The 16786-nt window shown below is 38.7% G+C and overlaps 1 protein-coding gene across 3 annotated transcripts in view; it reads left to right on the top strand.

Annotated features, from left to right (window-relative positions):
• Positions 1–16786, top strand: part of jakmip3 (Janus kinase and microtubule interacting protein 3) — a 60936-nt gene that overhangs the window by 23251 nt on the left and 20899 nt on the right. For 2 of the 3 annotated variants that reach the window (XM_053639652.1, XM_053639651.1), the window contains exons 3-6: positions 1169–1411; positions 2083–2325; positions 15183–15296; positions 16113–16259. In XM_053639652.1, coding sequence (XP_053495627.1) covers positions 1169–1411; positions 2083–2325; positions 15183–15296; positions 16113–16259 — 747 coding nt within the window. Of the gene's footprint in view, positions 1–1168; positions 1412–2082; positions 2326–11350; positions 11552–15176; positions 15297–16112; positions 16260–16786 lie in introns of all 3 variants that reach the window. The other variant, XM_053639650.1, reaches the window with a different exon arrangement.

Here is a 16786-nt window from a genome sequence, read left to right as displayed (position 1 = left end):
TCTTTAAAACACATTAAAAAAACAGACTTCTGAATATATCCTCCTTTTTTTATTAATAATTACATCTTACATCTTTACATTACATTACATTAGGAATTGATTGTGTGTGTGTGTGTGTGTGTGGTTGTCTGAGAGTGAGAATTTTTTTTTTCACACCAAATTGTTGAGGCCCCCCGGCTCTCCCTGCTGGCCCCCACTTTGAAAACCACTGGTTTAGATGAGCGATTTTATTCTTAGAGGAAGAAGAAGAAGAAACCTTTATTTGGCACATATATGTTACAGCACAGTAAAATTCTTTTTTCACATATCCCAATTTATTGGGAAGTTGGGTTCAGAGTGCAGGGTCAGCCATGATATGGTGCACCTGAAGCAGAGAGGCTCAAGGGCACAACAGGGGCAGCTTGGCGGTGCTGGGCTTGAACCCCTGACCTTCTGATCAACAACACAGAGCCTTAACTGTTGGACCACCACTGCAATGTTGTTCTCATTTCCTAATATTATTTGCATTATTAGTTAGAACTAACTCAATTTCAGGATTATTCACCATTTTTAATGGATATTATGAAAATAATGATCACTTACTAGCTTAAACAATCATTTATATTAATTAACACCTTGCTCCTAATTGCATCCATGACTAACAGTGAGTCCACATTGACCAACAAGAAACCTAAATAATATGATCTTGCAGATTTGAGAATAAATTTAAGATGTTGATAATGAACTGGAAACATCAATTGCTGTAATGTGCGTATACTATACACATATATTTACTTTGTTATCCTTACTTGGTGTATTCAAGCTACAGATTCTAAACATAACAAACATTTGTGCCACTGTACCTGTACTGTATTTTTTATTATTATTATTTTGCCATTCAAAGTTAAGGATTTTCTTATGTGATTTTACATCCACCGGCATTTATAACAGTCATTGCCACAATATTAATTTCAATTGAACAATACACAGTGGTGCACAAAAACTTTGATTCTGCTGTACTCAGCTACTAATGAATTAAATCAGTTTCTCCTTTCAGGATGTATTTACTTTTAATGTGTTTACTTTACTTATTTACTTATTGGATTGTAGAATACCTGAAACAAAAGTGCCCAAGTTTAACACTTACTGTACATGTTTAACCCTCTTTCTCCTCTTTCCGCTATCACAGGTGAGTAAGCTGGAGAGGGAGAAGATGCAGGAGGTGCGTCATGAGCAGCACAAGTCTGCGGCTGTGGTGAGCGAGCTGCGGGCCAAGCTACACGAGGAGAAGTTGCGCGAGCTGCACTCCGTTCGGGAGACACTGCTGCGCCAGCACGAGTCCGAGCTGCTACGGGTGATTAAAATCAAAGACGGAGAGATTCAGAGACTGCAGGCCCTCGTGAATGCACTCCGAGATGGCTCTACTGACAAGGTGAAGAACTGGAGGAGATCTTAGAGAAAACATTTGCAGATCTGCATCATGACTCATACACTGACTTTTAAGTGGGTTCTAGATTTAGCACACCAAAGTCAACTAATTATGGACTTAATAATTAATGCTTAATGTGATGGGGAACTGAACAGTGCTGACGAGTTAAGCTTTGATTACAGTGGAATCCAAAAGTTTGTGCACCCTAGCTTCTCACTTCTCAGAGTTTTGAAAAGAAAAAGAAAAAAAAAACTACTACAGTTTGTCATTTTTATTTTTCAAACACTCCATCTTTCTTCAGTAAAAAAAACTCAAAGACTGATTGAACGCATTAGGTATGATGATGTATAACACGTAGAGGATTGTACTATTTGAGTCAATATTAATCGTGTTAATCATTAACGTGAAAAGAATTTCACTTTGTATTAGGATCATAATTGCATTTGTTAAACAATAAAAATGTTGGAATAAAGCAGTTCTTGTGATATTTACATGTACTTAAACAAATATTTAAAATTTCAGGCTAAACCCAGAATCGAAAGATTGCTGAAAATGGACATGATTAAAATTAAAATTGTTATCAGTAGAGCCACAATATACAAGCACATTCTCATAACACCGCTTCGATGTAAATGGAAGTAAAAATAACATCAGTGACTACTCACTATGTGCAGGTGAAGTCGGCTCTGATGGTGGAGGTGAAGGAAGAGGCACGTCGGGGCTTCGAGGCCGAGCGCTCACGCCTGCAGCTGGAGATCACTGAGCTGAAGGGGGTGAAGCGGCAGATGGAGGAGGCGCTGAATGTAGCCCTGCAGGCCGACAAGATCAAAGCCGCCGAGATCCGCAGTGTGTACCATCTCCACCAAGAGGAGATCAACCGCATCAAGAAGGAGTGTGAGAGGGAGATCCGTAGACTGGTGCGTGCTGCTGTTCTTTTCATCATTTGGAATCAACAATCTGATTTACAAGACCAAAATTAGCATAGGGGTCCACACTTAAACTCTGTCTTAGTGTGGTATTTATCAAATCTCTACACCATGTTTATAGGTTTCTTCAAGGAAATTTTCAGTGTACTTTTCTTAATAAATTTTATAATAATGTGCTTTAGGGCCCGGTTTTCAACTGGTGGTTTCAAGTGCATTGAGTATCAGGAGAGGTTTACTGATTTAATTGGATCCCTGTCACATATGCCTAAAGGAAATAATATTCTTAATGGGCTTCATGTGAGTATAAAAACACTTTAAGCGTATAGTAATGCATTACAAATTACAGTATGTTAAAACAACTTATTGTAGTTACAATAAGTATAATATAAATGTTGATGATGGTGTAAACACACCCAAAGCCCATTTAAACCCTTAATGTCCCAGCTTACTACTCAGTTAACTATTTAGTAAGTACAATAATATGAAAGGTATTTAGTTACAAAGGTGAGGAATGGAAGTCTGGACCTGCTGACTAGTCATGGACACTTAAGGGGTTAAACAGTTTTAATTCCAACCACTAAAAAAATTCAAATCAGAAAATGCTTCTGAGATTTATTTTAGCTAGATGTTATGCAGGCATAAATGCATTTGTTTTTCTAAGCCACATTCGACAACTGAGAAATGTTGCATTATGCGTTATGCAAAAGTGCGCCATAATCACTGTCTTCCTCACTTTAAGGAAATAACATATGCATTTGATGCAGCAACATCGTAGAACACCTAGAAAAGTGAAACATCACAGGAAGTTAGTTGTCATGAATAATACACTGATCAGCCATAACATTAAAACCAATGACTGGTGAAGTGAATGACATTGATTATCTCGTTACTATGGCACCTGTCAAGGGGTGAAATATATTAGGCAGTAAGGGGCATAATGGAAGAAGGTGGCCTGGTCTGATGAATCGCATTTTCTTTTACATCATGTGGATGGCCGGGTGCCTGTGCATTGCTTACCTTGGGAAGAAATAGCACCAGGATGCACTATGGGAAGAAAGCCAGCTGGCGGATGCAGACCGATGCTCTGGGCAATGTTCTGCTGGGAAACCTTGCATTCATGTGGATGTTTTTTTGGCACGTACCACCTACCTAAACATTGTTGCAGACCAAGTACACCTCTTCACGGTAACAGTGTTCCCTAATGGCAATGACCTTTATAATGAGATAATGTGCCCTGTGACACTGCAAATATTTTTCAGGAATGGTTTGAGGAACATGCAAAAGAGTTCAAGGTGTTGATTCAGCCTCCAAATTCCACAGATGTCAGTCTGATCAAGCATCTTTGGGATGTGCTGGACAAATCAGTCTGATCCATAGAGGCCCCACCTCGCAACTTATAGGACTTAAAGGATCTGCTGCTAATATCTTGGTGTCAGATACCACAGCACACCTTCAGAGGTCTTGTTGAGTCCATGCCTCGCCAGGTCAAAACTGTTTTAGTGGCACAAGGGGGACCTTTAGTGTAAATGCTTGTTGTTTAGATCCTGATACAATCTAGGCACAAGGTGCACAAAATGACCAGGTCTCAATAGGATCTATTGTATATCAGTCCACAGTGGTGTGGCTGGAAAGGTACTACAAAAAGTTGGCTCTCCCAGAGAAGGTTTGAGACTTATTGTTGCTTAGGGTATCTACATGCTCTTTAACTTTTCTGGGGCAGTGAACTGCTTCTTGCTCTTCTAAGCCCTTTCTCTTTATTCCCATTCCAATTTCTGACAGATTCAAAATCTGTCCAGAATTTTTAACAATAAACAAAACAGCTTTAGAAATCTGGATATAAATTTCGATCTCTAATGAGCAAGCCAGAGGTGATAGTGGTAAAGAAACACTGCCTGAGACGATATGAGGAAGAAACCTTGAGAGGAACCAGACTCAAAAGGGAACCCTTTTATAAATCATTACAGTATACAAAAGTTTACAGTACTAAGTGTGTAAAAGGTAAGAGTATACAGTATTGTGAATAAGAGTCTGAGATGAGCACAGTGCATTTTACATCAGCAGTTCTTAGGAAAAAGATCTACAGTATCCAAGTGCCAATCATTAGGGTATCTCTGTAACAGTGTTAGAAGCTCATCCAATGAGACGTGAGCTTCCAGATGTAATGTCTAGACCTGACAGCCTAAAAGCATGACAACGACAAACATTCCCATGAGAAGCTGATTGATTGAAGCATGGATCATGTGATATTGTCAATGTGCTGCGCTGTGTGCTGGGTCAGCAGAAAGTTTGGATGAGCTGAGAGGTCTTGTGCTGCTGCAGCTGATGTGTTCGTGTTATCGATCCTCAGAACTCTGTCCTGTGGGTCTCTTTATTTAGCCCAGCAGACGAGCACTGCTCTTAATCGCATTACCACAGTCAGTGCAGGATGACATGCAGTGGTGAAGTAGCGGGGACAGTGTTGACGTGCTGATGTTTACTGGTCATTCTGTACCTATTACAGATAAGACACAAGACTGAGGAAGCTATTATCAGTCAGTAAGAGGAGGGAATGAGGGAAGACAATCTAAGAGAATACAGTGGCATAAGTATAAGGTGAATAAGGAAAGAAAGAAAAGAACATGCAGAGAATGCTGCAGTGGTCTTGGCAGATTTCAGATGACATCACCCTCCTTGACATCAGCACCACCCAGAACTTGGAGAGAAAGATAAATAGAGACAACAATTCCTGATTTTTGCTTCCACATTATATATAACGAAGTTATTGCTTTCTTATGGCTGGAGGGGTTCACTCTATCCTATAACCTTTATGTTTTCTTAAATGAATGACATGGCGACATCTCACTCGGCTACAATCATTTTGTTTTGTTTTTTTCGTAGTCTAAGATGAATGTCAGTCAGCCAGTTTAATTATTACTCTTGGAACATATAAATGGAACGTGGCTACATTAACTGCTTTCTTATTCCTGATGAACGAACATACTCAGAGAAGAAGCAGAAAGACAGGAATGTTAAGACAGCTGCAACCTTGTGTAGGATAAGTGGTATGAAAGAGCATGACGGTTGGGCTGCAACTGCTGCAATTGTCAAGAGAAGCTATAAAAGTGAAAGTGAGTGAGGGCATGTTTTTGAGAAAATGCTGACTCTAGCTCAAGTATCACATTTGCATGTGGTGTGTTTCTGCATTCATTTTAAACCCGACGAGTTCCTTAGGTCTTTGTTCAAGAAGTTTTTATTGTGCTGAGCCATGTGTTTTGGAAATGTAGTCTCCTCAGGGTAGTTGAGCAGAAACATGACCCCAATCCACAGCTGGCTAATACAGTTTTTCACATTTACACTGTGTCCTCAATTCATTCTTATTAGCTGTGGAAAGAAATGATTTTTTTGCATGAGCATATCATTGGTCACATGACATTATAGAAATTGATACCATATACAAAGCCTTCAGTAAAGTAGTAAAGTTTGCTAAATCTATTTCTATCCTGGTAGGATAAACCCATTGAGTCCTTTTGTTAAAAATTAAATATGAAATACTATATTTTGAGCCACTGAACCATGAATGTCAATCAAGCATGTGTGATTGTGAATAAGCTGCTCTTAACGTGAGATGAAATGACACTGTGGAGTGATAGGCATGACCGTATTAGTCTCTGAGACGGATGATGCACTATGACGCCTGAAAAAGAAACTCCACCTTCTCACATACTGAGCTGTCGGTTTCAGAGGGGCTTCTGATCGAGTTGAATGTGGATTACAGAAGTGCGTCCTTCCCTCTCTGTCACAGCTTAGTTTGCATAGAGAAATCGGATTATTACCATGGTGTTATTATTCATAGATGAAATAAGTGTAGTTACTATAGTCACATTTAAAGAGCTCTCTGCTTTATGTGGGTTAAACGGATGAAGAGCAAATGTGAGCAGGTTACATTTTACCTTCACCTTTATCTTCATATCTTCTAAATTATGAATAGCACGTAAACCTCTATAAAATGCATTTTTAAGGTATCCCTTCCCTTAAATGAAGTACACTTCGATCTTCAGCATCACTACACTAATACACAGTGTTCTGCAGGATGTAAACTGCATTAAAGCAGTGTGTTGTTCGGAGAGAGAGCCACTGAGCCCTGTTGTTTCTTGGCTTGGCTGTGCGTGACCCCGCCTTTCATGGTTGGATGAAGGCCAGGCCACAGTCCTCCACTGATCCCTACAGCTAAAACTAGTGTACAACAAGATGCAGGATGGAGCGGTGCAGTTTTATGTTGCTAGGCAGTGCTGGCATTCAGCTGCAGTTTGTGAAGTCAGCAGGTAATCGGTCCATTAGGAATGTTGTATCAGAGATCACACTGAGCAAGAAGAGAGGCATCAATCTGCTTGTCCAAATGAAAAGTACATACTAAATACTTAATTAATAGTGCTAATAGAGCTAGATGGCCAGTCCGTACAGGATTTCGAGGGTTTTTTTCGTGGATTGAGTTTTTTGTGATTGCCAAAAATGCTTGATTTTACTGCATTTTTTTTTTCCCTTCAAAATTTGTGATGCAATTTGTGGAGTTTTTTTGTGCTTTTTTTTGTTGTTGTTGCAGGAGACCTACTTGTATTGCCAAAATTGCAATTGCACGAAATTGTTTTCGCAGTGATGTTTGTTGGTAAATGAGACGGTTTAGCTGTACTCGTGTTCGACGCACGTGAATCGAAGCTGGCTTTGGCTGAATGTGTGTTGTGATGACGTCACATGATGCATCTTGACCAATATCTGTGGAAAATCTGTGGTAATTAAAAACATTTGTAAGCTGCTGAGAATATTGCGGAGTTCCATTGATTTTGTGTTCATTTCTGCAATCGCAAAAGCACAAAATCCTAGAGGGACAGTAGAGGTTAGAGTATTAAAGTAGCAGTTTGTCATATTTTACAGTCTTCTGGTGCCTTCTCCCCAACTGACCTCATTCTCTTCCTTTTAATAAAACTAGTCAGCTCTGTTCCAACTTGGGGTGACACAAAATGAAGAAAATAGTACACCAATTTCATTCTAATACTAGACATCACACTTTAATGACATATCTTTTAAATTTCACAGTTATGACGAAGGTGCATGTAGTGTCCCTTTAATTAGGTTTTAGAATAAAGCTTTGAAGGGACATCATCCATGCATCCATCCATCCATCTTCTATACCGCTTAATCCTTTTCAGGGTCGTGGGGAACCTGGAGCCTATCCTAGGAAGCATCGAGCACAAGGCAGGGTACACCCTGGACGGGATGCCAATCCATCGCAGGGCACAATCACATACACATTCACACACCCATTCATACACTATGGACACTTTGGACATGCCAGTCAGCCTACCATGCATGACTTTGGACTGGGGGAGGAAACCGGAGTACCCGGAGGAAACCCCCACAGCACGGGGAGAACATGCAAACTGAAGGGACATCAGTGGACCTTAAATTATTTTTGAAGGTATACTATATTCACTTTTCCAGGTGAAAGACACATACTAGAGGTACAAATGATGTACCGTTGATGGTACTACCCCATCAACAAGAAAGAGTACAGTTTGGTACCTTTATATCTGAGAGTATATTGGTTATTTGGCACAGCACCAGAAGGACTTATGGTTTCCTGTCTAGGTCTGTGCCATGAAGCTGCGATTGCACTAACAGCAACAAGCCACATTAGAATTTTTTCTATTTTATTTATATAAATTTTGACATGGTAAAAAGAAATGTTCACTGGATCAATCCTGTCTGCCAGTTTGTCTAAGATTCCCCCAAATTTGTATTATTGCAACTTTAATTCCAATCTGTGTTTAGTTCTTATTCAACAGAGGTTAGAGCACGGGCTCATTAACTACAATATAAAAATGTATTTTAAGCAAAGTCGGTGGGCATAGATTATGTAGTAGTTACTACCATGTCGTATCCATACTTAACCTGTGCTGGGACAGTTCACGCTCACATGCAATTATAATGCCTGTTGCTATACACATAATAGGCAATCTCTGAGAAACATCAGCATCTTGTCAGTTCAAGGGTTATAGGTGTAATAATATCTAAAATGTTAACTCCAAAATTTTTCATATGTGAGCACTGAATTGATTCCCCTGTTTCCCTATATTATAATTCTTTATAGTCTCTCTCTCTCTCTCTCTCTCTCTCTCTCTCTCTCTCTCTCTCTCTCTCTCTCTGATGTGAAAACTAACTATTGCTCCCCACTTGGCAGGTGACTCATGGCAACACACCCAGGGTAGGTGTTACCATGGTGATCAGTGTGTGCGCACATGTGTGTGTGTAAGAGAGAGAACAACAGAGAGTTGGAAATCATTTTTTAGTCAACATGCCCCCCCCCCCAACCCCCTACCTTTTTTTTTTCTTTCTTTTAAACACAGCCATAAACTGTGATTTATACTACAGCAGCAGCAGTTACTACCAATCTGCTAGCAGTCTGAATACATTTCATCAACATTTTAAAAACATTTTAACACACAGATGTGGGCTGTCTGGCTAAAGGCAGCATTAGTTTCCCTATTGAAAGTCATTCAGTATGCAGTTATGATTCATTATAAGATAGAGATTTTGTCAATATTTGCTATGCTAAATTGCCCCTGTGTGTGTGTGTGTGTGTGTGTGTGTGTGTGTGTGTGTGTGCGTGTGTGCGTGGTGCTTTGCAATGGATCTCACCCAGAGTGTATTCCCCTCTCACGCCCAGTGTTTCCAGGATAGGCTCCAGATCCAGTGCAACTCTGACCAGGATAAAGCTGTTACTGACGATAAATGAATGTATAGTCTACATGTGTACCACTTATAATATCATTTTATTCTATTTTAAACTTGGTTGCCAAATATGGGGACATAAAGGCTGTGAAAAGACCAGGTCAGATAGTGACAAAACAGACAGGAATTTTATTTAAGTGTAGAGCCATAAATGAGCGGTAAAAGATTCAGCAAAAGGGGCAGGAATATAAATGATTCAGGTATGATGACCAAGCTCCCAAGCAGTTTTGTCCATGTTGTGGAAAATGTAAGGGGGGAAAAGAAAAAGAAAAAAAACATTATAAAACAGCTTCTAAAATCTGATTGGCTGAGCTGTGTTCAGAGTTTTTTGTAAAATCCTTGATATACACTGACATGACCAAATCACATTAATTGAATGGTATATTAATGCTTGAGGTTTTAAACCGATTACACTGTTTTACTTAAGCCATTTGTCCTGTTGATAGAATACACTAATCTTTGCCTGCCGTGTTGCTTAGCAACTGAAACTTAATGTTAACAGATTACAATTCCCAGTGGAAGAATTGTATATTGTAAATACTATTTTATAAAAGTAATAATAGTGTGTGTTACACTGATTATAACACAATCCCTCTAATGGCTTTAGTTTGTAGTTGCTGGCTGTTGTCTTTTTTTAGTACGATTTACAATGTTGTGTCCTTCCCGTAATGATTAAACTGATTAAATAAATCATTATGAGTAATTGAATTGATTCAGTAATTTTTTAAATAAATTGTTTTCAAAAATTTGGAAAACAACAAGACATGGTATCTAATGAGCTACAAAGTTCATTTAAAGCCCTGGACACCAGGGTTGTGTCTTTAAGGCCTTCTGTGAATAATCCATCTTCTTACAGCTGAAATATGTGAAAGGTCATAGTAAAGATGGCCTTTGCATGTGCAAATGTGATAAGAATGTTATGATTATGACTGATCACTTGTGCTCCAGGCCTGCTGAATACCATTATCCACCAAAATCTAATGTGTGTGTTTGTGTGTGTGGGTGGGTGAGAGAGAGAGAGAGAGAGAGTGAGAGACAGACAGGGAGAGAGAGAAAGAGAGAGAGAAAGAAAGATGATTTGTGCCTTGTGAGCATGTGTTACCTGTGACATCACTTCTTAAAAGTGCTTACTTTTAACTTTTAGCCTTTCTTCCGCTTCTTGTTCTTCTTCTAGGGTCAAAGACTAAAATAATGTTCAAAACAGCAAAAAAAAAATTATTTTCATGTCTAGTTATACAAATATTAGTAGTTATACTATAAGTTAAAGTACAATGCAATGAACACAAATATAGTCCTTTGATATATTATTCAATACAACAGATAATTGGCAAAAGTCATAAAGCATACATTTAATTGTACAAATTGGTTAACTGAACATATTTTATTTTATTAAATATACATATACATATATTGCTGTTATCATTGCAACCCTGTTCAACTCGAACAATATTGCTGTTGTAGTTACTATTTTGTTCTGTAAAAAAAAAGGAACTTTTAAAATACTGTAACGTCTTTCCCTACAGTGACATGGAAGAGAGTTTCTCGCATAAATGGTTTATTGAACCAGGCTACTGTCGGCCACAGACACGCCAGCTTAGAACAGTAACACAACACCATGAGGGTAATCTTTTCTCCCCACCCCCAGCACTCTCTCACCAACCTGCAATCCTAACTTTTTACATCCTCCTCCTCCAGGTCCCTACTCAATACTATTTAAACTTTTCTGCATTTATCTTTTTTTTTTTTTTTAAAGTTTCTGAAAATATATGTGCATTTTAGTTCTTTTTCATTGGGATTGACAACAACAATCAAGGACTGCAGTCAATCATTGGGCCTGCATTGTAATTTTACAAATGTGAATATCATAATTGAGGTGCTACTCCACACACACCACTCGATCTTTTTACTGCTGCTCATTAACATGGGTGGAGTCCATTACAGGCTAATGTCGGTGTTGCCATGGTGACCGCATTATTTGGGCAGGCAGTGAGTGGGGACATTTGGTTGGTCACCATGATGAAATGTATGCCAGTGTAAGATCCTCACATGGATAGCAAGATGTATGTGTATGAGAGAAAGAGAGAGAGTGAGAGAGAGAAAGAGGGAGAGTATATAGCGCAAGAGAGCATATACTGTGTTCTGGCCAGAAGATACAAATCTTAAGGAAAAGACTGTTCCATGTGCAGGTCTAGAGTATTATCGGAGTGTGTATCTGTGTGTGTGCATGACTATACTGTGTTCTGTCCTGTAGATGGATGAGATTAAGGTTAAAGAGCGCACTGTGCTCAGTCTGGAGAGGCACTTGGGTATGCAGGCGGCTCACAATCGGAAGCTGCAGCAGCAGAACCAGGCTGTAAGCGATCAGTTGGCTGTGATCAGAGACCTCAGCCCAAAGAAAGAGGTTCCGTATTCACCCGGTGCAGGAGACACAGCAGACAACACAGCTAACCCTGTAAGCAAATTTCACTCCCCACCTAATAATGTGCTCCTAGTGAATGTTGCACCTACCTGCTGTTCAGAAGTCAATATGGCCTCCAGTCAGGAAATAGCTCTGATACTCAAGCTTCTTCAGAGCATCATGATGATCGTCATCAGAACAACAAAGGTCATCATGATCTGATGAAGGTTTAGTGCTTGGCATTGAACATGTTTTGGTTTTCAGATTTTTTTCTACATGTTGGTGTGTGTACTGTATATATATATATAGTGTTCGTGGCATTTTACTGAAACTTAGTGGCAAACTGTGCATTTTAGATCTAAGACGTAGATTTTATACTTATAAGGAAACAATTTTAAATCAAACCAATCATGTATGTTCCTAAATATGGTGAATAAATGTTTAAAAATCACAGCGATCACATTTTTCCCCATTCTGATATTTGAAGTGCTTGACCTGTATCTGCATAATTGTGCTGCTTCCACATGATTGGCTGATTGGATAACTGCATACATTAGCAGATGTACAGGTGTTCCTATTAAAGTGGACAGTGAGTGTAAAATGAAAGTTTTATTCCACTATTTGCAGGCGATTCTATGTAATAATAATGAACTAAAATTACAGCCAAGAATTGTTTCCATTTTTATTCCAACAAAGTGCTTAAACCTTCTCCAAAGGCCCTAAGGATACTCTGCTGAAACTAGAACAGGCACTGGACCATGACATAGCAGTAAAGCCATACCAAACAATATGAAACACTATGCACATTTTCTGCGATTGGTGGTTACTCAGAGCTACTGGTGGCACAGAAATTAAGCTTGTAACTGACTTTCCTGATTGGTGCGTTAAGGCTCAAACCTCACCAACCCAACATTCCCCCCAAAAAACTGTTTAAAATATGAGCCTGGCTTTGGATTGCTTAAAATGTCAAACTAAATGTGAAGTTTGGGAATTTCGTCAATTTTCCACTTGTCATTTGAAGCTTACATAGAAAAAGTGAATTCAAACCTAAACCATATCTGACAGTGTAATCTCACCTATTTATGGTTCAGGATCTCAGTAAACTGTTTGGAGTTTGTCGGAGACTGTTGGGTTGGTGATGCATCAGATTGGATTTTGTTACTTCAGCACCCACGGCAACATTCACCACAACCTGCTTCAGAAGAACACTAATAACCACTTCCCTGTCTATACTCACTGTAAACACTTTCCTGATTCATTGCTGGCTTCAGCTCTGATTACTAACCTGGCAGGTTGCGCCGTGCCAAACTGGGGTTTTGTATTTGTGAAAGCTTTCTGTTTTTCTTTTGCTAAATATATATTTTATTTAAACCCTTTAAGATGTGTTTCTAAACTATTTCTTTTCAATACCGGTGTTGCATAATCCTAGCATGTGAATGGCCCTCTTAATCTTTGTCCTTAATGCCTTAAGAGCAAAACAGTTGATACACCCACTAAAACACAATCAATACACAGCATACTAACTTTAGCACTGAAAAAAAAAATTAGCTCATTGTTTTACTTAGTGAAGAAAAAATAATATATAGTATTAGAGAAACAACAATAGTCATGACACTACAGTAAGGATTCAACAGTGCTGAAATGATTAGTCTGTTTTTGAGGCACTGTTATTTTATTATAATTAAATAATTAATATTTTTATATACAGTTTAACATTTATTTAGCAGTTGTATGTATATGTAGAAATTACTGTATTACTGCTGTAGAAATATATATATATATATATATATATATATATATATATATATATATATATATATATATATATAGTGGTGTTTTAGCGGTTAAGGCTCTGGGTTACTGATCGGAAGGTCGGGGGTTCAAGCCCCAGCACTGCCAAGCTGCCACTGTTGGGCCCTTGAGCAAGGCCTTTAACCCTCTCTGCTCCAGGGGCGCTGTATCATGACTGACTCTGCGCTCTGACCCCAGCTTCCTGTCATGCTGGGGTATGCGAAGAAAAGAATTTCACTGTGCATATGTTTATTATAAGACTATAATAATAATAATAATAATTAGTATATATAATATATATATCCAAAGGAGCAAAGTTGGCTGTGCTGTCTGGGAAGGAGGGATACTATACTCCCTTCCCTGTCCATCACAGGGACATTAGCCAATTGTGGGCATCTGTGAGCTCATGTATGGAGAAGAGAGTGGATAGCGCTTTCCTCTCAGCGTCTTAAACTGCCCTGTGATGCAGCATCACCAGCAGTTCAATAAAGAATGTGGTTGCCTGGGCTCGGAGGAAGCATGTGATAGCCTTCTCCTGCCCTGGTTGGTAGCAGCTGTATGATAGGGGAGAGCTGGCTGGTGGGTGGGAATAAAAAAGAAATGAATAACAAAAAATGAATGAAAATAAAATCACCATAAATGATTTTGGGTTTTTCACCCAGGATTAGTTGTCATCTAGACCATAGTTTTTCCAGTCTAACAGTCCATTATATCAAATAATAATAATAATAATAATAACATACAAATTAATTTGTGTTGGTGGAACCTGTTGCATTTGCATATTGGCTGCTTCCTTAGCCTGATGAAGCTCAGTGCATTTTGTCCTTGTTTTTTTTTTTTTTTTTTTTTTTTTTTTTTAATAAACCAATTTTCCCCAGTAGTTATCCCCTACACATGCTGTCTAAATGATATACACATTAATTATTAATAGATTGTCTCCTGCACTGGGTATGCGCCTCTCAAGGTGTACATTTTGTATAATTGAGTTCTTTCTAATTCTGGATATTTAACTTTTTCTCATTATCTCATTTATCAAGCCCAATATAGTCTTATAAAGATATCTTATATTGTTAGCTTCTTGCACTTCTAGACAGTTTTCTCTAAGCTAAGCCAGTGGTGAGTCCCAAGGCAGATGTAGAACAGTCTTATTTCACACTTGCTGTAGAGTGATAACTGCATGGAATATCACCTGTGTAGGTGCTGTGAGAATATAAGATGAGTAAACACACATCTTATACATCCCAAACTGTAAGATTCACACATTTTTCCACCTACACACTGACTTCACACCTTTACCTTTACCGTAGCTTTTTTCTTTTCTGTATTGAATTTGTACTGTTGGCTGATTTTAGTTATTTGTTTGATTTTTTTTTCTCTGTTTTTTGTTCAGCAGCAGCTGCCAGTGGATTTGCTCTCTGTGGCCTTTCAGTGCTTCGTATTTCAGATGTACCGTACACATTATTCTCAGTGTTTACAGTGATAAGCTTTAGAGTACATTTTCATGTTTGAGTAATAGTACAACATTCCTGGGATTAAAAAGAGTAAGCTACAACTATAAACTCACTATACTGTAATTTTAACTTAAATATGGTGCTTGTGTCCTCTTTTGTGATACTAGATTTGAAAAAAAAAGGAAGTGATCACAACAACCTCCATAAAACCCTGTGGAAGTGCATCTTATTTATGTCTTCTTGGCATTATAGTCCTATCCAAACACAAACCAGTTTATTGTTAAACATTTGTAAACACTTAAAAATTAAACTATAGCCTTTCCTGAACAGCTGAGGGATGTTTGAGGCCTGACAGCAGGCATTCAGTGTGTTATTATGCTGTACATGCTGTACTCCAGCGGTTAGTTCCAGTTCTCTGCAGTCGGTTTGTGTTTCAGGTACAGCAGTTGGATGAGAAGGACGCTCGTCGTTTCCAGCTGAAAATAGCGGAACTGAGTGCCATCATTCGCAAGTTGGAGGACCGCAACGCTCTTCTCTCAGAGGAACGTAACGAGTTGGTGGGTCACGGATTCTTATTCTAGGAAATGTAAGGTTGAATTAATGCTTTAGAACATGTTGATGTGGAATTAATGAGTTGAAAATTATACTGAGATGGAAAAATGTAATGGGCCAAAACTTGCTAGTCAATTTTTATCAATTGGGCAAATAGCTAACAGGAACATGAGTTTTCGTATTAACATGTTGAACAAATTGAGGACATTTATCAATGAGGGTGTGAGATTTCCAACTGTGGCAGTCTGGAGGCATCCTGCTTTTAATTTAAACCCACAATCTTCCAAACACAAGCTCAAAAACCTAACCTCTGAGCCACCACCGCCCTTAATTCTTAACAATACTGAACAGCAACCATTTTTAACAGTCCTTGTTGTATTTTCTGAGATACAACACTTATATATAATCATGTTTGGCAGTCTTGGCTCAATGGTTAAGGCTCTGGGTTACTGATCAGAAAGTCGGGGGGTCAAGCCCTAGCACCGCCAAGCTGCTACTGTTGGGCCCTTGAGTAAGGCCCTTAACCCTCTCTGCTCCAGGGGCGCCATATCATGGCTGTCTCTGACCCCAACGTCCTAATAAGCTAGGATATGCGAACAAAATAATTTAATTGTACTGTAATGTATATGCAACGAATAAAGGCTTCTTCTTCTCGATCAAGACACGATTAGAGATCAGTATATTAGATGGAATCCAGGTCTTTATTCACAAAATGTACCATTGCTCAATTATATAGACCATTTATGTAAAGGTTGCTATTATAATGCATGTAAATGTGTCTACTCACATTTATGTCTACGTGTGTGTTTTTTAATCCACAGCTGAAGCGTCTCCGTGAGGCTGAAAGCCAGTATAAACCACTTCTGGATAAGAATAAGCGTCTGAGTCGTAAGAACGAAGAGCTGGTTCATGCTTTCAGACGCATGGAGAACAAACTACGCTTTGTCACGCAGGAGAATATAGAAATGGTGCTACACACATTCAACCTGCTTCATCTAATAGCATTTACATTATAAACCAAAAGCTCTGAAACTTTGAACTTTGCGTTTAAAACATTAACATAAAATGCACATCGAGATACTTCAGTCGTGTTTGACTCCTCAATCAGCTGCTTGCATTTTATATTTAACCGAGACAGGATCACTTTATTTTCATGCTCAGCACCAGAGAACCTGCTGTACACTGTGTTTTTCTCTGTCAAGTGCATTAGTGTTGTTGGGTTTCAGATCTAATTGTCCATATTCAACCACAGTGCACCACCAACATTATAAGAACAACGATTGATTCTTTCTGCCGCATTAATGAAGCTCACAGAAAGATCAATTTTACTGTGTACTGTAAATAACCCTGGAGGCTCTTACAGGAATATGGCTGTTGTCAATTGTTTTCAGTATGAATGTTTATTTATCATTGCTATAATGGCATGTAAACCAAATATGATTTTTGCAAAGTGTGGCTGGGAATGATTCAAGGCTGGTGGTGTTCAAATATCAGT

The sequence above is a fragment of the Ictalurus furcatus genome, chromosome 13 (assembly GCF_023375685.1).
Source record: "Ictalurus furcatus strain D&B chromosome 13, Billie_1.0, whole genome shotgun sequence".
Lineage (NCBI taxonomy): Eukaryota > Metazoa > Chordata > Actinopteri > Siluriformes > Ictaluridae > Ictalurus > Ictalurus furcatus.
This window is presented reverse-complemented; position numbering and strand designations above follow the sequence as displayed.